This window comes from Antennarius striatus, chromosome 16 (assembly GCF_040054535.1).
Source record: "Antennarius striatus isolate MH-2024 chromosome 16, ASM4005453v1, whole genome shotgun sequence".
NCBI classification, from domain to species: Eukaryota; Metazoa; Chordata; class Actinopteri; order Lophiiformes; family Antennariidae; genus Antennarius; species Antennarius striatus.
In genome coordinates, this window is record NC_090791.1 from 4,579,218 (window position 1) to 4,603,879 (window position 24,662).

General features: G+C 43.3%; 1 protein-coding gene across 11 annotated transcripts; it reads right to left on the bottom strand.

The window, feature by feature from the left end:
- Window positions 1–139: 139 nt before the first annotated feature.
- On the bottom strand, window positions 140–22,752 carry gpatch8 (G patch domain containing 8). Of its 11 annotated transcripts, XM_068336937.1 has the most exons (12): window positions 22,653–22,705; window positions 18,995–19,072; window positions 18,048–18,083; window positions 15,235–15,253; window positions 12,375–12,447; window positions 8,753–9,995; window positions 8,496–8,537; window positions 6,272–6,339; window positions 5,862–5,948; window positions 5,564–5,707; window positions 5,313–5,443; window positions 140–5,135 (listed from the first exon to the last, which is right to left on the bottom strand). In XM_068336937.1, exons 8-12 carry the CDS (start codon window positions 6,296–6,298, stop codon window positions 1,277–1,279), a joined length of 4,248 nt encoding a protein of 1,415 aa, XP_068193038.1. In that variant the 5' UTR covers window positions 6,299–6,339; window positions 8,496–8,537; window positions 8,753–9,995; window positions 12,375–12,447; window positions 15,235–15,253; window positions 18,048–18,083; window positions 18,995–19,072; window positions 22,653–22,705; the 3' UTR covers window positions 140–1,276. The 11 variants fall into 11 exon arrangements, with proteins under 11 accessions (XP_068193038.1, XP_068193037.1, XP_068193034.1 ...); XM_068336936.1 differs by lacking the exon at window positions 8,753–9,995; XM_068336933.1 differs by lacking the exons at window positions 8,496–8,537; window positions 8,753–9,995.
- Between the last annotated feature and the right edge of the window lie 1,910 nt (window positions 22,753–24,662).

Consider the following 24,662-nt stretch of genomic DNA (forward strand, 5'->3'; position numbering starts at 1 on the left):
CTACAGCGCCATCTAGCGTTTTCATTCCAACAGTGGACCGTTCAGAGGGACATCACCGGAAGTGATGTTTTTATTTTCATTCTTGTGAACCAAAGATAAACTGTGAATGTTGTGACCACACAAACTACAGAAAGATACGTCAACTCAAGATTTTTATTTTTTTAGACAGTAAAGTCTTAAAAAATACACAGCTGCTACTGTTTGACAGACACCATTTGCTTTTTCATACAACCTTAGCCGGGACAATTTAACACAATCTTAGATGAAATGTGCACCCCCCTCCCTTTCAATCCATTTTTTTTTTCAGTGCCAGCCTTTAAACCTCTAGAATGTTAATAGGTTAATCTACAGCAGTTATATTTACAAAAATTACACAAAAGCAGAACGGCCCTTCTCCTGAAGAGCATTTTTGAAAATAACTTAAAAACTGAAAAATACAATTATTGCAGTATACTACAATCTTGTTAGACGATGCAAACGCACCACCTCAATGTACAGATTTCAGTGCAATTTATTCAGATGTACCCTCACCGCCAGCTTCGCCTCAGAGCATCGAGTTTTTTTCAAACCCCCTTACATCACATTTACCCCACTCATGTAGAGGGGAGTTGTGACGATGTCATACCGATTTGGAAACCATTGCTGAAGTTTTAAATGGTCATCATTGGTGGGATTCTTCACATTAAACACTGATAATACAATACAAATTACTGCATTACAAAGCATCTGACACTAAGATCCATGAAGTAGCCGTTAGAACGCAAACAGAATGGAAATGAAGACAAGGTTGTGTCTCGACATTACAGAATCGTTTCTTTCTAGAACAAAACCTGTTACTCTTCATTCTGCTTCTAACTTCAGTCGCGACATCTCGTCTGCAACAATGAGGAAAAGATGTCAGATTATTATTTAGTGGACAAACAAAATAACACCTTCCGTGTTACTTTTTAATGGGTTATGTTCATTTGACCCCAAACAAGAATATAAACCAGTGGTTTGATAAAGTCTGTAAATCTACATCCCATTATAAAACTTCAGGGCAAAACATGGAAGAAATAAAGAAAAAAACAAACCCCATGAGTCAGAAGAAAACGTTAGTGTCACTTTGAGGCTAACAGGCAGCACCACTTTGTGGCTACAACTTCCTGCACTTCGTAGGAAGGTGGTGTAACGACTGCCCAGACTTCATTTTCAAACTCCACACCGAACCAGTCAGGTCCGGTCTTTCTTCCAGCGGTTGGGTGACGTCACCACTCTACTTCACTTGCATCGTTACTCAAGAGCCGTGATTGGGTGGGTGCTGGAGGTCCTGCCCTGAGAATATTGGGTGTAGCAGTGGGTGGAGCTGGAGGGCTGCCGCTGCTGCGGCGGCCTGTGAGGGCCGTGGTGTGAAAAGCGTGGGGTAGAGGGCTGTGTGGGGGACGTGGTGGAGGGCTAACGGGGTGTGGTGAAGTGCAGAAGCTGGGATTATATGTATGGGCTGACCGGAGAGGAACGCCGTCGGATGAGCGGGGATTAGTCCGGCGTGTCCCAGTGAGTGTCCCAAAGAATGACCGAGGGATGGGCCCAGGGGGGACAGGGAGATGGGGGTGAGGTGGTGCTGGGGAATGTGGTGCACTTGGGCCAGCTGGGCGTGTGCCGGGTGTGGGTGGTGGGGATGGGCCGGGTGGATGCCCATGGCGGCAGCGGTCGCGGCGTGATGCTGCAGGATGGCGTGCTGCACCGTGGTGATGGACGTACCAGAGGCCACCGACACTGTGGGCTGCTGGATGTGGATCTGCTGCAGGGCTGGGGGGTGGGGAGCCGGCGCCAAGTTGGCGGCAGCTGCGGCGGCGGCTGCTGCGGCGGCGGCGGAGGGAAACGTCTTCACCTGCTTGGCCAGGAGCTGCTGCTGGATGTGCTGCTGGGCTGCCTGCTGCAGTTTGCTGTACTTCTCCATCTCCTCTGGCGTGAACGTTATGGGCTGGCTCTCCAGAGGAGCCAGCCCGTCTTCTTCTGCCTCCATGCCGCCGTCCTCCATGTTGGGTGGGGGGTAACCTGGGTAAGCGTGCATGGGGGGCTGCTGCTGTTGCATCTCTGGCATGAGGGACTCCATCATGGGGTTCTGGGAGGGGTCCTGCCCGGTTTCTCCTTGGTACTGGGGCATCATCATGGTGGGCTCCTGTTCAAACAGCGGCCGTGGTTCTTGGTACACCTGTGTCTCTGCGGGGGGGAGCTGCGTCTCCTCTGGCACTGCTGTGGTCTGGGGGGCCTCCTCAACCTTCTGGACAGGCGGAGCAGGAGGCGGTGGAGGAGGGGGGAACTCTCTTATGGGCTCTACAAGGATGACCTCTGCCTCCGCCTCGGAGCTCTTCCCCCCTCCAGACTTTTCCCCGTCAGTCGGTCTCGTCAGAGGAATCAGCGGCTTCTTCCCTGCCTGCAGTTTACCAAACAGAGGCAGCATGGCTTTGCTTCCCAGAGTTGGGGGCAGTTTGGGACCAAAGTAACCTTGTGGTGGGTCCTTAATCTTAATCCCAGACTTTGTTCCTGTGGCGGAATCGTCAGAGCTTTTTTTCGACTGAACCTTCTCCAGCAGCTGGCGAGCAGTGAGGGTGTTTTTCTGCTCGCCCGCGTCTCGAGACCCCCCTGACCTCAGAGACTGCGAGCCGGACGAATGGGCGTTGCGGTTGAGGCCACGCGACGAGGACGAACGCGGAGACTGCGAGCGGTAAATGCGAGAGCGGTTGAAATCTCTGCGGTGTGTTTCGCTGTCGACTCGTCCCCTGGCGCCTCGTCGGCGAGGGGAGCCTTTGGCGGAGCTGGAGGAGCGGCTGGCGGAGCTGTGGCTCCGGCTGTAGCTGCGACGCCACGATCTGGCGCTCGTGCTGCGGCTCCAGCTGCTGGAGCTTCTGGAGCTGCTCCTTCGGTGCCGCCGGTGTCTTTTTCTGCGGCTGTAGCTGCGCGAACGTGAGCGCGAATCTTCGGAGGAGGAAGAGGAGTACTGATGTCTCCTCGATCTTCTCCGTCCTCGGCTTCCTCGCCGCTCGTACTCGGAGTCCGATGAGCGTTTGGAATGTCTTCGCCTGTGACCCTCGGTGCTGTAGTCACTGTAACTGTCCGAGTAGCTGCGGCTACGGTGGCTGTAGGCGCTGCTGCCGGCTGAGGAGCGCTCCGAGCTGCTCGAGTACGAGCGACTGTGGGAGGTTTGGCCGCGATGGCGCCGACGACTGCTGCCCCGTCTTTCGCCGTGTCGTGAGGAGTGGCTACACGACCTCCCCGACTCTTCGCTATGGTGCCGGCGTTGCTCATGAGGACTTGACCTATGATGATGTGACCTTTGAGTCTTAGAACCACCTTCCTCTTCACTCTCACTGCTTGGCGGTCTCCCAGGCCCGGGAATCTTTTGGGCTGAGGTGGAGCAGGAGGCGCTCTGAGGCGTGCTGGATTCCGTCTTTTGGCGCTTGGTGCTACCGTGCTCCTCCGAGGAGTTGGCCATTTCCGTGCCTTTCCCAGCTCCCTTCTCCTCTGCTGCAGACTTGCAAGGCACTTCCTTCGTAGCGCGTTTCCTTTTCCCGGGTTCCGCTCCTGAATTCCCTGTGGCCCCTCCCCCACCGGTCGCAAGTTGAAAACAAGAAGCAACAGATTTGTCCTCTGACTTCTGGTGCGCCTTTTCCTTCTCTTCACCCGTTGCCTCATTGTGGTCTGCAGCTTTGTTTTTGCTCTTCTTCCGTTTGTGTTTTTTCTTCTTTTTGGGCTTATCTTGCATCGCCTCCGGCTCTCCCTCCACATCTTCTTTTGCTCCTTTCTCCTTTGCTTTGCGTTTTGAGTGCTTTGCCGACTTCTTGTGTTTCTTTTTTTTCTTCTTCTTCTTGGCGCTACTGTTGCCAGCAGCTGGCTTGTGCTCTTCAATTTCTGATTGGCCAGGGTCTTTTTTTGCCATCGGCTTGTCTTTGTCCGTGCTGGTACCGGGGTTAGTGGTCGAATCTACTTCAGCTGTCGACACAGTCATCTCTTGTCCCTTGTCTTCGGACTCTTCACAAGGCCTTGGGGACTTTGCTGCTTTCCCTCCACGTACTCCTTTTTTACGCGACAGCTTGAAGTCAAAGTAGAGGGGGTTACAACTGTAGGACAGAGAAGGCTCCGCTTTTGTGAACTCAAGGAGCTCCGATGGCCACTGCAGGGTCGTGCTCTCGTCTTTGCTCAGGACAGGGAAAAACGGACCTGTGGGGATTTTAGGACCTGGGTTGGAGTCCAGAGGATTCTGTGCGCTCTCCACTTTTTGAGTCGGGGAAACGGTCGTGATGGCATCTACATCTGCTGCACAGGAAGAGACATCCTCCGTCTTCACTTTAGGCGATGGCGGATTTAGATCTGGGTCGGGGGTTGAAGGGACGTCAACGTGTTCTGTTACGGTCTTGCTTTCATCGACATCGGCCTCTGTCTGCTCAGAAATATCTTCTTTGATTTTCTCCTCCTGGGCTTCTTCTTCATCGTCTTCTTCATTGCTCTGACACTGATCGGTTGCCTTCATAAACAGCAAGAATTGGAAGTGAGGCTTTACTCGACAGTGAGCCGGAGGTACGTAGTGATAGTACTGAGGCTCCTGGCCGGCGTATCCTTCATCTTTTTTCATCATCATCTTCAATTTGTTGAGAGTAGAGGCCAGAGAGCCGCCGTCGTCAGGCTCCTGAGGCTCATCCGTCCCCGCCAAGACGACACTCTCCCCGCCTTCACTTTCTTTGGCGCTTTCCGCACTGCAGCCAGATGTCTCTTCCTGTCCTCCTGCCTTTTCTTCTTCCTGGCCATCCTCTTCCTCCATAGCCTCTTCTCCATGATCGGCAAACACTGCTGCTGCCGTCTCCAGTTTTACCGGTGCTTTCTTAGCAAACGAGAAGGACACACTGACTTTGGATGCGCCGCTTAGAGTCGGGGAGGAGGAGGAGGAGGGAGTGGAGGTGTTCTTCCCAAAAGAGAAGCTGATGGTTGGACCAAGCTTTGGGGAGGATTGCTCAGCTCTATCTGCTGGTGGTGCTTCCAGGGAACCGTCTGTCAATGTGGTGTTCTCAAGCAGGATGTTGTCACCTTCTTCTCCATCCACTGCCACTGTGGTAGTTTTGAACATGGGCCCACTTCCTGGAGTACTGGAACACAAGAATCTAAGGTGAAATACATGAAATTAGGGTTGTGTGATACTGCTAAACAAACATCCGCAATAATCTAGATATATTGGATTCAAAGAAGCAAGAGGACATTATAGCATCTATTTGAACACAAACATGGTTAGATTTTAAAAATCCAGCCATAAGGGGGCACTCCTGGGATAAAATTCTTACTGGTCCTGCCGTTTTCTCTGCTCAGCCAACTCATGCAACCGACGCAGCATCTTTTCTTGCTTTTTTCCATCTTTCCGGGAACGCGATGACACGTTACGGGCGAACTCCCTCTGCTTCAGCTCTTTAAGCCTCTGCATTGTTGACAAGACATAGAGAAAGAAAGCAGGTGAAGTTCTCTTCTTTCACAGGAAGAGAACAGTTACTGTACACCAATTGAAAACGAAAGAGTGGAAAAACTGATGATCAATGACCTGCTTGTGAGCGTGGTCGTAGGAGTTGATGTGGTTGTCAAACTCCTGGTGTTTGGTGTACTGTTTGTCACACAGCTCACAGTAGAAATTGGCTCTCAGGTCTTCGAGAGCCTTTGCAATGGCTTTCTCTTTTTCCACTTGATCCTATTGTTGAAGCGAAACACGAGAGTGAGAACACACAGATCTTAAAAAGGAAATAAAACTCATATGCTGCTAAAGTACTAGCCATCTGTTACATTCCACTTTAAATGGATTAACAAAACATGTGTACAAGATACAGAACCAATGCTAACCGAACCTTGTATTTCTGCCGCAGTTCTTCTGTGTCCTCCTTCTCCACCTCGAGAACTCTTCGTTTCTCTGTGGCATCTTCTGCATAGTCCAGCTTTAAGGGGATAGACATAGAATTTACAACACCCACAGGGAACAGATCCATTTCAAAATAAACTAGAGCAATTCAAATTCATTGTACATGTCATAAATATATTTTAATCACGACTAAGCTGTTAACCCTTTTGGTGGATCTGGGATTCAAGGGCTGCGATTGTTCAGTTTGTGTCCCTAGAGTTAGGGTCCAACAATACTCAATTTTACTTATATATTATGGTGGGAGCTCAACCAACACCTTGTTAGATATGTCAAACTGCACTGAAGCCTTACTTGTCAGTATGATGGCTACTGGGGGCAAATAAAAAACAAACAACATACCTCCATCTCCATCCGTCCCATCCCCATGACATCATATTTGAGGATGATGGGCACCGGGTCCGTACGTCCTGAAGAAGAAGAGACAGACAGAAGAACAGGTGAGGTTCTGGAACTGAGACTGGGGGGCCAGCTCGGAGACAGTCTGAATTTTAGAGCATAGGGTGCTGGGGTTAGAGAATTTGCCTTGAAGTGCAAAGAGACCAGAAAGCTACAGTGAACCAAACACCAGCTATTCTCACAGCTTACTGCAGCCACCAAGTATTAAAATACTACTTTAGCTAGCTTTCTCTATGATGTGACCTGGCTGCTCGTTTGCATTTTGAACGACCTGCATTTCAAGCAATTTCTGCATAGTTGGTGAGACATGAAGCAAAGGGTAATCAGGACGTTTCATTACAGCAGATTGTCTTACTGGTAAAAATTATGTTCTTTAGGACTCACACTGTGAGCTTAAAAAAAGAACAATCCTTCTTTTATATCCTATTATAGCTGAAGCACTTGCAGCCTCTCTTCCACCTGTCCATTGCTGCAGCCCTGTCAAACCAGAATGTCAAGTTTTGTACAAGGATACACGAGTTTAAATGTAAAAGGGGACATGAGTTTAAGAAGCTGCATGGTGCCGGTTTGAGCATTGCATCATTTACTGAACGGAAGTTGTGCGGTTTTGTACCAAAAGCTGTTTTTCCTACTTAAGCCACCTTGTGTAAGCCATGAAAAGAGCTGGATTGGAAGGAAATTAACTGTAGAAAAATAAAAACAAACCAAAAAAAAAAAAAGACCAATAAAATAAAATAGAATGAAACATTTAAGATATGAAATACATTTAAAAAAAATCCAAACTACTTTGTAGATTGACACAGAATTGCTTAATCCACTCATAATCAGCCAAACAAAGCAGAGAGAAAGACGAGAGTCAAAATTAAAAAAGGACACAAGCACTGAACTACAGCAGAGTGACGTCACAGGCCAGGTATCGCCATGGTGACAGAGCAAGGAATGGGGATACTTACCTGCTAAAACATGGGTAGGGGTAGAAGAAGAGGACGGGGGAGGGACAGACAGAGACAGACAGACAGGCAGACAGACAGGGGAATCTCAAAATAAAAAAGGAATAAAAGGAATTTGGACTAGTCTGCTGCTCCTGTTGCCAGCCAGATACAATCATAGATCTTATCAATTCAGTTTGATTTCAGTTTTTTTTTTCCCTTCATTAAATCAGTGTCTACATATACCATTGGGCATGTGGAATAACTCCAAACATTGGGTGGAAATGCATCATCCGAGTTTCAAGGCTGCACCAAGTTGGGCAGGTAGTTAAAAAAGACGAGGCTAACAAAGAGCTAACGCTGTGCATTTACTACTGCATGTTTTAAGCCAGGAAGAGACCAGAAACCTCACAAAACATGTGCTAATGATTAATTTAACGGGCCACTTTCTAGCACTTTCTTACCTTTCTGGACAGAGGAAGGTAACAGCATTATTACATGTGATTGTTCCTGTGTTTTCAGAGCCCAATGACATTTTAAGAATTTGGAAATCATAGCTGCGTAAGCACTGTAGCGTATATAATGGCCTGACCGGACTCTCAGCACCACTGCAGCGTTTGGTGGTTCTTTTTTGTTCAATGACTCAGGACCGAAAGACAGTTTTAATTCCAATGTGAGCGCACAAGACTTATAGATATTAAGCTCACAGGACTATCTACTCATAGGCATGTGTCGTCATGCTCTTTGTGAAACCAAAATGAAAAACCAGCGTGTGTCCGTTAGCCAGCCACTGCAATGGTCTGTCTGAATGGAGTCACAAGCCAGGCCCGGAATTAAAGATTAATGAGCGATTACAGTCATTCCATACTATCACCAATCTTGAAACACAGTGACAAAACTTTACCACATTACCCATTCCAGTGCGAAAGAAAGGGACCAGACAAAAAAAACAATGTGCATCTAAAATCACAGGGTGTGAATCACAAGGTTGTAAAAAAAAAAAAAAAAACATGAAAAAAAAAACTGAAAACAAACAAAATGACAATGTTCTAAGAGTAATACATATGCATGATAATATACAAGCAGCAGATGGGAACTAATACAGAGAGAATTGTAAGCCTAGGTAGCATTGGTGCTCTGATGAGAGGAAAACAAAACAGTATGGGAAAAAAATTAAACAAAACAGAGGAAAAATAAAAAAAGAAATCAAATCAACTGGGGGATAAAATAACATTTACCACTAAGTTTACCATCAGCACAACATGGCCAGGATCAAATCGCTGTAAAAAAGAAACACCAATTGGTTAAGCAGGAAGATTGAGGCACATAGAGAGGGGAGGGTGGGGTTGTGAGTGTGGTGGTGGGGTTTAAAGGGGCTTTATTACCAGATGGGGCATCAGTGTGTCGTCACCACCCACCCAGCCACCCACCCACTCCCCAAAGTCCCCCTCATCCCTTCACTCAGGGCTAGAAGCTTACAGGGATTTCCTCTCACCACTGTCTCCTAACCACTGGTCCCAGTCCCCCGGCCTCTAGCGTGGCATCATGGTGCGCCTCCTCTGCGAATCTATTTCCCCAAAATGTGCCAAACTTCACCGTATTTTTTAAAAACAAAACAAAAAAAACATCAAACCATCACTCGCTAAATCCCTCGTCTGACCCCACCCCACCTTCGAGATTTTGCCTCACAGTTGCTTGTCAGCCCAGTTAGCAAATCTCCGACATTGTCTCATTTACCTGCTAGCTTACAGCCAGCAAGCCTTTTTTTCTTCTTGTACTTAACCCCCCGGAAACGTGAACACTCGACGCACATAAAACATACCTGAGGAAAGAGCCAGCAAAGGCTTTGAGCAGTGCTTAGAGCGGGTTGTGTGTCACTTGAGTAACAGAAAAATCCACCAAATTAAGATTAAAAACGTGTGTTGTATTTCACTCTAATCATGTGTGTGTGTGTTACCTCCAACACTGCTTAAAGCTCCGGGTGAGTGTGACAGTTTGAGGCAGGCAGGGGTGTGCACCTCTGGGACAGACATGCTGTGCAGGATGGGGGCAAAGAAACAAGGGAAGGACGGGAGTGTGTAACCATGGGGACAGAGACATTTGCGGTGTAGAAGGGTGGTGAGGTTTTTCCCTGTAAGTTGACTCTATGACCCGGTCAGTAACAGACACACAGACACACAGACACACAGACACACAGACACACACACACTCACACACACTCACACACATATCTCAGTCCCACATAATAACCACACACAAATAATAAAAAAAACAACATACAAGTTTCACAGATTTGGAAATAGAAACAGGCAAACAAGCAGAGGGGAGAAAACTTGTCTACTCTGCAAGCCATTCAACGTCTGAGATGTGGTTACAGCCAATCAGATACCCGACAGCAGCAACAGAAACTCGAAGAAGAAAAAAAATGTAACGTGTTGAATGATGATTCTAAGGGATGTGATGGAATCATGGTTACCTAAATCTATCTTGATTTCAAATGGATTTTTTTGGTTCTTTTTTTTTTTTTTTTTCAAATTGAAGCACTTCAGATTTCAGTTCAGATTGAAATAAAGGTTTAGTGATTATGAAGCAAAGAGGAGGAAGCTGAGAGAGGCCATTAGCCTACAATACACTGTAAGAGGGGGTGTTACATTGAGGTCAACTGCAGAGTGGGAGAAAGAAAACACACCCGCACACACACACATACGGACATACAGAGGGTTTCCAACAAACCTTACCTAAAAAGGGGCAAAAGGACAAAAGAAGAATAAGAACAAAGTCAATACAGTGAAAAACTTAAAAAGGGGACACAATTCTTTCACTTCAAAATTCAAAAACCTTATCTTCTGCCAAGGAGGACAGGAAAGGAGAGGAAGATTATAATGATCATCCTGCAGATTTCCATGAGACGCAAGGGTTGCAATTGTGTTGTGAGACTTCTAAGCGCATTAGCAAATTTGAACAGATACAGTCAGCTGCGCCGTTAATTCATATACAACTGGACACAGTTTGCCGCAGTGTCATCTGCCCACAAAGCACGACTCTTACATAACCAGATATCAGTGGTGCCAGCGGCACAAAGGAGAGCGCAGTCGGTCCTTGCAACTTGTGCTCTCCTCAACACAAGGCACACATCCTCATCGCATCATGCAGATTATGAAAGATATCAATGGCAAATTTAAAAAAAATCACTGCTGTGTTGTCAGAAGCATACAGATCATATCACTTCAGAATGAAGCTGATCGACCACGGACTACCATGAGACAAGACAGGCAGCAGAGGCCATAATATGTCCACAGATCACATCACAGCTCAACAGCCAGTCATCAGATGTGTGTGAATGTGGAAAATCATCAATGCACACAATCAGAAAAGCAAATCAATGTCAACAAATAGAAAAAAGGGTGCAATTTGAAAATGTATTCTAACAATTCTAAAGCAGCAGGAAAAAAGAAATATTTTCTCTTCCCTCTCATTTTTATTATGCTCTATAGCCTTCATATGTTAAACTAAGATAATAGGCATTGTCTGTGTGTGTTGATAGGCCATTAAACAGTTGAACTAAAGGAAATAATTTAACTAGGCTGCATTAAAATCAAATAAAGCTGCGCAGATCTTTTGAAATTTAATTTTCCTTCATTTTGCTGACACCGCCTGCAACTGTGCATGTGTAAGTGTAAGGCTGTGACAAAAAAATGAGCTGTTGCTGACTGTACAGGCTAAGCGATGGACACAAACTGCAACTTAACACAGTAAACAGTAGACAGAAACGAATGCATGAAAGTTACAGAAATTTAAGCGGTGGAGGAAGGAGATGAAACTAAATGTCTCAAATGATGTGGAAAAACAAGCTCCTTCTTAGTAGACTGCAGGGATTCATCGGCCTGCCAGAGATGACATCACTCACAGACAATGCCATTCATCATCCAGGAAGGGTGAGGCTATGAAGAAAGCCCTTCGCTAATCAAAGATAGAGAGAATAGAGATATTGACAAAGAGGAAAAACAGAGTAAAAGATCAGAAAGCATCCCGTGGAAATGCACCACGACTCTGCACCACTACCTCAGACCAGAGGAGCCCACGAGCACAGCGGGGTGGAGCTAATGAGGTGCTGATGTTAGCCAATAACAACCCACACAGTGAGATCTGCTCAGTCTGCTCGCTTTCACAGCAAGACAATATAAACTGGGCCTTAATGTTAGAGGCGAGCCCAGAAAATACTTCAACCTAACACAGATGAAATTAGTTAAAAGCTTTCCATCCTGCAAGAATATAACAGCAAAGCTTTATCTTGGTGGAATAACTTCTACTTTGCAGTAGTCCTCAGTCTTGATATAGAACACAACTCTTCTGATCTACACCAGACGCTAAAGCGTTTCAGAAGGAAATAGATTCTAACACATATCCCATATCACAAGTCATGTGTGATAAAAATCTAAACAGACATTCAAATCAACACTTCCTGCTGTACTTTCATTGTCCTGGTCTGAACCTACTGTGTACATTTAAACATTCTCACCTGCCATTCCAAGCAAAGAAGCTGCTATATAGGACAGAGTTTGGCAAACATGTTTGTTTTTCCACACCATGTGTTCCCTATTACCACTTCAAGCACCGCTACTCCGAAAAAAAAAATACTGTATACTCGTGTTTCAAAAGAGAAAACAACATTCAACTCTTGTAAATAAGATGCTTTTAGTAAAAAAACAAAAAACAAAAAAACAACAACAATCAGAAACACTTTTTGAGAAGGCGCAAGACTATAACCACTTTTTCTACGGGCTGGTTGACTGAAACGCTATAAAGGTCAATAAATTACGAAAAAAAACAAACTGCGTCCAGCTAATAACCTGCCCTTGTACTTTGCAAAGACCTCAATGACACTTTCCTCTTTCATTGAGTTAAGGGGAACAACTGGAACATGCTCACTTTAAACAAGAATTACTTGGCAGTAGACACAAAAGGAAACATCAGAGAAAGAGTGTGAAGAGAAAAGACAATCTGCTGATATGGAGAAAACCTGCAACATGTGAGGGGGGGAAGAAAATGAAGGCAGGCGATGGCTCAGCGCCACCGGCATACGTTGGATAAGGGTCTACAAAAGAATAAGTCCTTACCCTGCATGGTTTTGCCAAGGCCTTGTCCCAACTTCCAGCCATGTTTCTGTAGCAACCGGTGTCCGATGTTATCCTAGCAGAGAGGAGAGAGGAGAAAAAAACCAAAAATATTCCAATAATAAGAAGAGCTTTTCCCTGTGAGCATCCGTCAAAAAAAACAACTAAATAAAAGCAAACACTCAGATCACGCTATCGTCTTCAGCACAACCACCACCACTATCATCATTATAGTCATCCACATCACCTACAGCGTGTAACATCAGTGTCTTCCAGCACAAGGAGTGGCAAGGGTGGTTAAGGGTTGGAAGGGATAGAGGAAGTGTAGATATTTCTATTATGATGGATACATGAAGCTATGTGTAGCCTGTAAGCTAGCATACCCTCCAAGAGTGGAGTGCAGAGTTTTTATTTAATGAGCATTTCTATGCTTTTTGATGATGAAGATAACACATCAAAGTCACATCCACTAACTGAGAAGGTAAGAAGGAGGAGGAGGAAGGAGAGGGTAATATATGTATCACAGGCATACATATATGAAACACTACAGAGCAAGATCTTAGTACACGTAGAGAAGTGCCACAAAACAGCAATGGAAATCTTGCATTAACAAAACAAAGACCAGAATCTCCAAACTTGCTGTGATTTCGTAACCATGACAAGGGGAGCACCATGAAAACATATGCAGCTTTCACAAAAACAAATATATAGATATATGTATAGCAGGAGGAAGAAACAAAAGTGGAGCTAGTGGGCCTTGGATTACCATTACAAGGCCCAGGGTTGACAGAATATGTACATGTGAGAGGATATGTGGGTGTGCTGGTGGAAGAGAAGGAGACATTGTGTGTATGCTGCCTCATTAGATATGCTAGAAATAGCTGGGGTGCATGTTTTTGGACACCTCCTGCATCTAGGGTTCTGTTAGCAATGTCTGATCGCGACCACATTATTGAGGAAAAGTGATCCTGCTAGTAAGTCACTAAATTTTTTATTTTTCTTTTAATTAGAATTTAACTATGTTTCTGTACTAGAAGGTCGTTTTCGGCTAGAATAAACCCATACACATATTTTGGAGCGCGATCCAGAGTGACACCAAAATGCATGTGGATAGGGAACGGATCCCAAGGACACAGAGGAGTACAAGAACACGCACAACAGGGATTCCTAGCATTCTGGGGCTAAATGAACATGTCTGAAACCATTATATGACTAGTATGGGTCAGCAAGGAAACAAAGACATTAAGTGGAATGCAAGGACGTCCCACCACTACACGCTACAGTACATCTTCAAGCACAAATAAAACAGGAAACAATGAAATTTCTTAATAAGCAGTGCTCTTTTCTGTTGTGATTATAACTATTCCAAGCTTAGCTAACATTCACCAGAGTGCTGCATTCTGTCAAAAAATTTTTTAAAAATCATACAAACCAAACAAAAGGATATTTATAATCACAAATAGATTGATAAACTTTCACAAACAGAAAGTGAAAGGGTTGAAACAAAACAGCATGCAGCTTTTTGTTAAAAAAGCTTTTAACAAAAAGAATCGTCGGTATTAGTAGCGCACTGTGAATGACACATACGGTGAGTGGGTGGGGGGGCGGACTGATGGGGGCGGGGGTGGGTTAACAAAACTTTCATCTGTGTTAGTCTCAGGTGGATCAGGCACAAGGACGAAGGTGATGGCTCAACGGGGCTCAATTAGTTTTCTGTGACAGGAAAAAAAAAGATCAGGACAGGGGGGAGGACAGAGCAGGCAGAGCCATGGTGTGGGTGAGTTTCTACGGTGATGGAGGTGAGCTCGTATGGGTTAATAGTGCATGTGAAGGGGAGTGGTAATCACACACACAGGACACACTGCATCTCCGCCTGTAAGGTATCTTTTGGCTTTTTTCTTTAAATTAACCAGTGTTGGTATTTCACAGGAAACTGTTGCCATCCTTTTGCCCCTTTTTAGTATCTGGAAAAAGTATTTTTGGTTTGTAAAACTTCTAAAAAACACTGACCAGAAACAAATATATGCAAAACAGGCTGATATGTGCCTCCTATTCCCTCAAGTGAGAGGTTGAACCTCTTCACTTCCTGTTTTGTGTTATGGTTTGGAATTTTTTGCCTTCCTTTCATGGAGCTGTAGCTACTCGCTGTGACTGTCAGATCTCTTCCGCTAGCGGAAAAAAAGATAAGAGAAGAATCTGTTGTGGGCCTCATGGTGAGAAGGGAACTGAGACCAGCCAGCTTGGATCACAACTGGGACACACGGGGCTATATTAACATGAGAACCAACGTGTATAAGATTTCCCAGCACACCGTTAGACAGAATAAGAGGCTGGCATGGTTGATCATCTTCCCGGTGGATAGTGTGCTGACTTCACTGTGAAGGAAAACACTGCAGACTTTGCTGCAGTGAACACCTCCCCACCGACCGACTGTCCCTCGCTGCAGCGTTATGGTGCAGTATCACGCTTTGCGCTCAACATTCGTATTGATTTTTGACAGATTGGCTGATTTAGAAGTCCCTGAGTAAGAAAGAAATAAAATGCAATTGAAAAAGGTCAGCTTAGCTTCTACATGATCCCCACTGATCTATTTATTGTTCATCACATTACAGAGGACTGGACTACGGCTGCAATAAAACTAAATAAAACCAGAAGGGCAGGTTGGATGAGGCACCAGTTGAAAAGGCTGACTATTAGAGATTAGTAGAAAATGGGCACAGCAAAGGTTAAAAGGCGGAGATGAAGTGTAGACTGTGTTGAACAACTGATGAGTGCACCAAAAGAATAGACAGACAGACTGATGAAAGCAACGACGGCGAGTCCAACAGCAGTGCAAGTGGAGTGAAGGCATTTCCATACGAACCTGGCTTTAAAATACTGGGCTGTCAAAAAAACAGTCACACGTGACACAACGTAAGAAACCGGCCAAACGCTTTCAACTGCAATTCTGCTAGCTTCTCTAGTTCTTAAAAATGCAAATCTCTCTCTGCTCTTAAACAATCATAACACTGTAAACAAACAAAAAAATAAAAAGGTAGGCATGTCAAAAAATCCACCAAGTGACTGTTAATACAGGACAAAGAAAAATAGAAAATGTTATCCAAACAAAAATCTATGGGGGGAGGGGGTAAAAGGATGCACTATGCTATCATTAGCACAGTGCAAGGAATAAGACATGGGTGAGGGAAGTGATATGCAGGGGAGCCCACCTAGAAACCCAACAGCATTTAGGAATAACTTCTGTCCATGTGATCATTCATACATGTACAGCATGAGTGCGCTTCTTCGTCCCAAATGGGGTTGAAGCAAATGCCAACAGCCGATATTTATCATCATTGCTCCCAGCAACATATCTAAGATTCTACATGGCAAAAGAATAAGACTGACACAGGATCAGCCTTGCCAAAAAATCCCCCATAAAAATAAAACAAAGTGATATGTGCCGCTGTTACTCCTCATTCTCATCTCATATCTCTGATGAATGTGTTTGGCTGGTGGTGGACAGGACCTACTGTCTGCTGCTCCTCATAACTCTTATGGCTCCCTCTTATTCCAGGTCAGCCTGGACTACTTCAGGCATGTCTAAATGGAAACAACTGCCTTATTCAACCAAGAGTCAAAGCAGCTAAAACAGAAGGGATCTAATTCCCAGGAAAAAGTACAAGTGAACATGAGGGGATTTATTATATAATCTGGTAAGTGATGGGAATGTCATTGTCTATACATGTTTGGATATAATAATTTATATGTACATACTTACCTTGTAATTCTGAAGGCCAAATCCATCAACTGGATGTTTATCAAAGTGTAGTTCAGTTTAGATACCTTTAAATTGCTGACCCTCACAATGGAGGTCTTGTTAGTTTACAGAGAAATGCTTTTGGATGTCCAGGACTTCTCCATCGGCGACCTTGAACCCATCCACATACTGGCCACTGGGTTAAGACTGGTGCTAAATAAAGAGGGAGCGGCGTTGTGAAACATGCGGGTCGGGATTTTTAAAGGGACCGAGTTTGACCTTTTCCTCCCCTAACAGGTGACAAACAGCTGTGAAAAAAATATCTGGAACATCTCCAAAAATGTTCCTTTTCCTGCAGTGCCTTGGAATCTCATTTAGATTAGAAATGACTACAATTTGTAGAAGAAGAAAAATAAAGCATCTGTTCACCAGTTCATCTTTCTGTGGCTGGGAAACATATGTTTCTTGGGTTTCCTGAGTGATATGTGTGGTTTCTGTGGCTGCCCGCTGCATATCGCTCTGACGGGGTCAGGTAAGACGAAGAGGGCGGGGGGGGGTGAGGGGGGGACTGGACGGGGAAGGGAATGTGGGAGTAGGAATGAGACTGGGAGGAAAACTGTAGTAGTGAAGAGGAAAAAAAGCATTTAATGCTACCAAGTTAATACATGCAATGCAAAAACAATGTTAGAAAGAGCAAAGACCAGAGGGAAAAGACAGAGAAAAAAGATCCCAATGAAGTACCACAGACCTCTAGCTGCCTATAGATCACACACAATAAGTGGCAGGAGAGGGGTTCCGAGGAGCCGGGCCAAAGCATTCATTGACAGGACCGAGATGGAACACTGGTGGAACCGCCAATAATCACATAACCTTAGTAGTTAGCAACAGAAATGTATGCATTTCAGTAATTCGTCTAAGTACTCTGTAGCTCATCATAGTCTACAGGTCAGAGAAAATTCCTTGATATTTGATGGCATTTAAAATCAAATCTTCTAAAATTATTTTCCTTTGAATCGGCAGCCGACTGTAAGGGCTGCACGGCTGTGGATAAAGGATCCACGAGAAGATAATGACAGGTGTGAAGTATTTTAAGTGCGAGTGGATGGGTACCTGATGTAGCCGTTATTCCACAAATGCTTCAAGAACTGTCTGATACTACAGCGCGGCCCTCAGCGCCCCTCCAAAATAATAGCGCAGGAGCAAAAGAGCCACTTGAACCAGATGAGCAGACCACCTCCCTTCTCCCTTTCTTTTCTCCCTCTCCACATACAGTGTTACTGTATCTGTGACAAATGACACTGCAGAGGTCTGTAAAATTAATAGACTTAGTTTGGTTTGGCTTCACTGGACTGAAAAATTCTGATCATAATTAGTGAGTAATAATAAAATCCATTTTAAGTCTCACCCACCACAAAAGTATCATGTAAAGTGATGGTTATATGGGCTGTTAAACTAGTATCGATTGCTACCGAGTTAACAACTTGAGGACACTAAATCAGTTTTGAACACACTGGAAAAATTGTAGCAACACCATTGTTTTGCTTTATCCTTGGCTGCTGAAAAAAAGCACATCCATGATGTGGAGAAGAGGTGACTCAACACTGCGCACATAGGGGGAGCTTGGGCCTGCTCATCGTAGTGGTTCAGAGACAGAAGAAGAGAGGACAGTTGGAAAGACAGAAAATGGAGCTGCCTGCGTTATTATAAACGTGCCTCTTCAGCGTAAAATGCAGTCCCAGTTGCACAAGCACCATGCCAGCACAGAATGACAGAGGGTACTGTACACCGAATCACTGTGTAGTAGGGAGGGAGCGAGAGAGGTAGAGAGAGAATAGATGTAGAGTGTGACAGTAGTGAAACAGAAAGAAAGACAGTCAGAGAAGCGTTACAAGGACCCTAACGATAGGAGTAAGAAAGCAGAGCGTGCAAATACAAACCGGGTCATTGCTGCTTAGCTACTAGGGGCCAATTCGCTGCAGGAGAGAAATGTCGAACACCCCAAGTTGTGTACAATAAGATAACTGTCCTATAGACACAAACACTATACACTAACACATAAATTCTAAAGCTACATAGAAACACATTCACTCAAACACAAATATAGCCTTTCACACCATCTAATGTGCACTCTCTGGTTTGCTAAATGGAGTGGAAGAAGCACTACCTGATTTCTAATTAATACAATCTTGAGCCACTGCAAAAAAAATCGATGTAATGAAACAGAAATGTCTCAATGGAGTTAATAAAGTCACTATTCCTAATCTACCTTTCAGAGTTCTAGTTTGGCTGTTCTTAGTTGATAATTTCCTTCATGTTCATAGTTTAAATCAAAAGGACTTGCTAGACGCAGCAGGTCAGAGAAACTAGTCAGAGAAATAAAACACAGATGTAGTGACTTCATGGAATTTTTTTTTATTCTTTAATGCCTGTACCCAGCATAAATTTGAAGAAAATAAAATTCTGGATGAATCAAATGGATGAACTGGTACATTGTCGAGGCAATGCTTTATCCACTCCACGCTTTCAGAGTCATCTCTCAGGACTAAGATGACTAATAGTGACTAATGGCAGACTGATACAAACAAAAGTTTATCTGTAATCTCTAGAATGAAACAGATTTATCAAATAATCATCTTAATTCTCACACAGGAAATGGAATAGGCAGATGACATGGGGAAGTGGGAGGGCCTTTAAGTTATCAATGGACATGAAACAAGTGATTCTATGGGTTAGGTGGGAAAAAAGGGTATGTTCAAGAAAACACTGGATACATCTACATGGGCAGAATGAATGGAGTAAAAAGGCGTGGTGTTTATTCCTCCCTGGACCAATCATCCACTCTCACAGCTGGTCCAATGGTGCAGGATGATAGATGCAGCCTTACCGATTCGATGGGCTTGTCCAGGGACGCCTGCTCCAGTTCCAACTGACCCTCTTCATATTGGTCAAAGTGATTCCCACCCTGAATGACACACATTTAAAAGCTTGAATTAGAGACGTATACTTCAGTCCTGTTTCAGATGTGGTATAGGAAGCAATATAAAGCATATAGACAAAAATAGTTCTCAGAAGTTTGGATCTTACTTTTACTCAAAATATTTTTGTTTCCAAATGGTAAATTAAGTATAATAGTGAATTTTGGCTTTAAAATCTCTCAATTTTTATTGCAGTGAGAAAACATTGTTCACAATCAAAGAGACGACTTCACTGCAGTACTGCTGAGCAAAGTCTGTGTAAATCACTGATCATGATATACAGTAGACTGGTTCTTGTTCTAGGAGGCAGCTCTGCTCTGCTCTTGGCATTGGTAGGTCTGTTCTTGTCCTTGCTCCTTGATGGAAGTTTTGCTTCTCAAGTGGATATCTTGTTGGACCTCTCTCCTTATGACAGAGTGCTGGCCTTCTCTCCATGGGGGGCATTGCATGTGGCGTTTGTGGTGGTCCTTTTAACATTGCAATGTCTCTCCTTGAACCTACAGCTGTGCTGTGGAAGTGGAGGTGGTGAGGGGGGTGGGGGGGCACGCTCCATGTGGCACTCCTGATCTTTTAACAATGTGACATTCTTCTCTCTCCTTTAGTTTTCTTCGAAACTCATTCTCATCTGATTTAGTTACCAATGCAGCCACGAGTAAACATTTAGTGGACAGACTTGATTTCTGACTCTCTTGTATGAAGCACAGCTTCATTCACACTGAATGTTTGTGTTTCAGTCCATGGAGTTGTTGGGACAGACAGTGAGCAATGGACTTGCTACCCCAACCAAAAGGAGATTGTTCATAGAACAGTTTGTTTACTGAGACAGATGGCTTCCTCTCTTTTGCAGCAGAGGAGGGAAGGAGGTCATGTTTGTGAGTACATCTACTCCTGACCTTCACACAACAAGAAAACTGAAATAATCCAAAAATAGAATAGTGTTATATAATTTATTACTTGTTTGCAGCTGCTGGCAACAGGACGAGTGGAAACAGGTCTCTCTTATTTGGTGGATATTTGAGTCCTTGATCCTGAACATCAGGTTATTTACTTTACCTTTCCGTCACTGAGGACTTCTTTGGATTAAAACATTACAGTACTGAACAATTTCTTAGTCTTCAGCTACAGAAAGCCAATGCTATCATAGGTGGGGTCATGCAAGAGGTTTTACACCTCATTTTCTGGGGAAATCTGGTTTTGCAGAGATAAGATGCTGCTCTTTTTGGTCCATTACAATGAGATGATTTCTCATCAGACCAGCAGTCATTAATTCATATGGAACAAGACACCAATCAGTACGAGTGGGGTTAGTGATTATGAGACGATGAGATGTAGAGGAAGAGCAAAGGACTTATTTGTATATTTTAAAAAATCAATGACTCTCCATCATTCCACCTAGTTTATCATTTATTGTGTTATCAGCTCAGTGCCTGGCCATCACAGGGACTTGTTATTTGCACTGTTGGTTTCTGTCACATTAGTTTGATTCTGGTGGATAAATGCCTCCTATACATATTAAGAGTAAATTTTCTTGTGTTCAGTGAAATTGAGGCACGGACCAAATACAACCCCACACGAGGCAATGAGTCAGATATCATGGCAAGTTCTGTGAGATACTATAAAAAGTGCCCCACGTCTGTCTGCTTCTCAAAATTAACTTATAACAAAAAATGTCATTGTCAAAGCAAAACATAACTCTTGGGCTGATTGTGCAGGAGATTTTTGTCAGTCCTATCTGTGGGTGTCTCCCGCACTTGTCCACCTGGTTTCTTGGCAGCAGGGCTGGTCCATAGAGTGAGAGACAAACTTTGTGAATACTGAACATAATGCATTCACAGCAGATCTCGCACACAGATCTCCACTGTGCTGAGCCGGAGCTGCCTTCAACAGGCTCATTCAGACAACACAGCAGTTCAGCACTCACTGACAAATACCAGAATATTGAGTTCACACTGGACACCAGTATGGAGGATACAAGAAAAAATACAAGCAACTTCACAAACTGATGAACCTTGAAAGGGTTTAAAATTTGTATTAAAACCAAATCAACCAAGACAATCAGCTACCACAATTGTAGCAATGTTTAAAAACATATTATACCCCAAACCTTCAAAATCAGATGAAAACTAACATGTCCTTGTTAAAAAACGAAAAAACAACAAAAAAAAGACATTTTTACTTAGCTCTTTCTATGACCCTGGCAATTACTGCAGATACAGAAATGGCCCTTTTCTTCACCAATGACTGGAATAGAAGATCGCAAAGATCAGAAAGAATCATTAAGTGAATTTCCTCTTCTACACGAATTATCTGTACTGTCAAGTATTTATGTTTACATTAAGGAAATCTGTTTTATATGATAATGTGAAATTCCAACTTTTTGATCTGGATTGCAAGATGATTCCTGGCTTACACTATGAATAAAAATACAATAGCAACCCCAGAAAAAACAATACAATAAAATTGGAAAATTACATTTAGCAAATAAAATAAAAATTAGCTCATTATCTTACAAACATAGATAGGCAAACTGAAAGATACTGGATAAAACTGGAAGCTTATACTCATTTTGAGGGATCCAAAAGGAAATTAACTGACCGAGAACTTAACTACCACATTTCGTGTTTTATCCAATACTGGGTGCGGTCAGAGATCATAGATAGTCAGGCAGAAACAAACAGCTTAGAGGTAGGAAGTGGAATTAAGTATTGTTCAATCGCACAACCTGAAATAATGACAAAACACTCACTAACATGTCGCGTCGGAGGGTTCATTCAGGTGCTTAATTAAACAATGAACAGGGGAGTTCTGTGTTACCAAACCATTGTGATCAGGACGAAACTATAAACATGTTAAAAACAAAACATCAACAAAAGCGGGCTAAACAAGTAGGATAACAAAAACATAAGCGAAATGAATTGGTGCCACCTTTACAAAAAATTTTTTTTTAAAAATCAGCAGACAAGTTGACAAGGACATGTTTATCTACCCTACTGATAACTATGTCACTTCACGATGAAGTACTAGTGATGTGAAGCAGGTACTTTCTCGTCATGTGACCAATTGATAACTACTTATTCCTTATTTAATGTCAAAGTGCTAACTAGAAGCGAGTACCGTGTTCCCGATGTCTAAATGATGCAGCTATTTCTTACTGGTGCTACAATTACCCAATGCGCGTGCAAGCTATCAGCTAGCTAGCTAATCTTCGTTAGCATATGTCGATAAATAACCAGAATACCCAAGGTCACAAACAAAACACCGGGACTTTAAAATATGAGCAAATATAATACCGCTGAGATAGTTAGTGTGTATAGTTTTATAGCATATAACCAATGACAGGAGTAAAATAAAGCAAACGTAAGGGGAAGTTATACTAAAAAGAACCGCAGTGCGTTCAGTGTCGTTAGCGTAGCTAGCTTGCAGTGCTAGCAGCTGGGATCTAGACTGAAATGCACGGTTAAGGTCGTGGATCTTTACCGACCTCACCAATTAACCCTCGCTCCGTATGCTGAAGGCACTTATTAAGCTAAAGTACCTGCACATCGTCAGCTGTCTAACATGCATTACCTGGAAATCTCGATCTTCGTTGAACCTAGAAAACCTGTCAGCCATTTTCTGAACGCAGCAGCCGCTTCTCTGCCTGCTCCGTCTGAGTCTGTCCCACCGAGGCGCGAGGCGGCGACGCGCGCGCGCGCCGCCAGCCGTCATCCAGAGCGGATCCCCCCAAACAATCCCAGCAACACCCGCGGCGTCACTGGGGTGTTTAGTGGGGCAGATTATGGGCTGGCAGGTGCTTTGGGATGTTGGTCCTGGATTTAAGAAAAACATAACATAATCAGAGCAAAATATACGAAAAGTTATGTTTACTCTGGACAAACTGAATGCATTAAAATGTATTTTATTTTATTATGGATGGATGGATATTACTGTATTTTAGCAACTTTTTTCAGGAGCTCAGGCAAGAGGAGACAACAGCCATTTTCAATACGTTTATGATGGGTATTTGATAAATTGATCTATAACGAATAGATAGATTAAAAAAATTGGCGATCTTGCAATGGGTCAGTAATATTTGCAATGTGTATCTGGAGGAGAAAATAGGGGTCAACTAGACTTGCTGAGGCTGATCAAAGATGTTTCACCTCTCATCCAAAAGGCTTCTTCAGTTGTAACTGAATAAGATAGGGATGGTGGTCAATGCTACTTTGTAGGTGGCTGATAGATGGTGTCTTCTGTTCGGAGATGTTTTCCCCAGTTCGATTAAAGTTGCTTTTTTAACTCCTCTCTTCAACCATCTATCTTCCTTGGATAAAACCTGTGCTCAAAAGAGTGGCCTATGTCTTTCAGAGTCCACTAACAGTCCTGTTGTCAATAATAATGCATGTACATGACCTTATTGAAAACATGTTTGTTTGTTTGCTTGCTTGCTTGCTTAGTGTGCTTTCCTTTGCTAGCTCTCATGTTATACCCTCAGATCAAACTTGACCACATGAGGTTGCTCAATGTGAAATTCAAATTTTACATACTGGTTGAATACTTGTTCTTATACTGCATTTTCTTGCAGTATAATTTTCGTGCAATTATAGTACTGAACTCAATTTCCAACGTTACGATCAGGCAGAAAGGGTCCGCAGTTTGTGGCTCCATCTTGTGGTGAATCTGTGTCAGAAGCCTTGAAAAGACCTGGCATGGGACAGCAGAGTAAAACCTTTAGGGATATGGTCCATCGAGGGTAAACAAGAAGACAGACATGGATTGAAACCAATAATACAAACAACTAAAGGAACAGCCTTCGATTTAAAGGGTTTTATGAAAAGCCTCTCAATTTTTTATACAGTGTGGAACGGATATTACAGTATGCATATCCGTTACAAAATATAAGTTTAATACTTAACTCGGGGCATCGCCAACATGGAGAAATTCAAACTGAGGTCCCATTTATTCAAAAGACATTTATTTTCCATTTACTATTTTATTTAAATACTTAAAGATGATGCTTGGACACAAGCAATGCTAATGACGACCCTATTAAGAGTCATTTTGACGTACGGACACAAAGCAGCTCACTTTGACAATACGAATCACAGAAAACAAAAAGACATTATTTTCCTGTTATTGTGGAATCCGAATTAAAACAACCACTAAATGAAATACAGTAGTAGATTAATTGGGAACTGGACTCAGCAAAATGTGTCTAGCTATGAATCTGACTGCCTAAATGACAGACACCTAAAAACGTAAAGATAAATATGAGGGAAGAAAAGTGTGAAGTAAAACAAGAAATAAAGAAAACAAAACTTGACAATAATAAAGTTACAGTGGATTGAAATATGTTCCATCGCTGCGTTTTCAGAAAAGGATCTTGTAAAGTGCGTCAAATTAAAAAGTTGCGCATAAAGGAAGTTCAAACTAATACTTTCAATGTAAAAGCATACTTTTAACTTGCACAAAAGTCTATTGATATTATTTAACCACAAAAAGCAAAATAAAATGCATAAATTAATATTAATGTATAATAATTGCACCAATATTTTGTATTACAGACTTTTAATGTCATTAAGTGTAAAATCAAGGAAA

Bases quoted from the DNA above. Each gene is read 5' to 3' on its own strand.
- gpatch8 (XM_068336931.1), bottom strand. From the start codon at position 22,697: ATGGCTGACAGGTTTTCTAGGTTCAACGAAGATCGAGATTTCCAG. The intron at 12,448-18,994 runs GTAAGGCTGCAT...CCTCTCTGCTAG, and splicing joins TGGACAAGCCCATCGAATCG to GATAACATCGGACACCGGTT. The intron at 5,444-5,563 runs GTCATTGATCAT...TCAACAATGCAG, and splicing joins ACGACCACGCTCACAAGCAG to AGGCTTAAAGAGCTGAAGCA.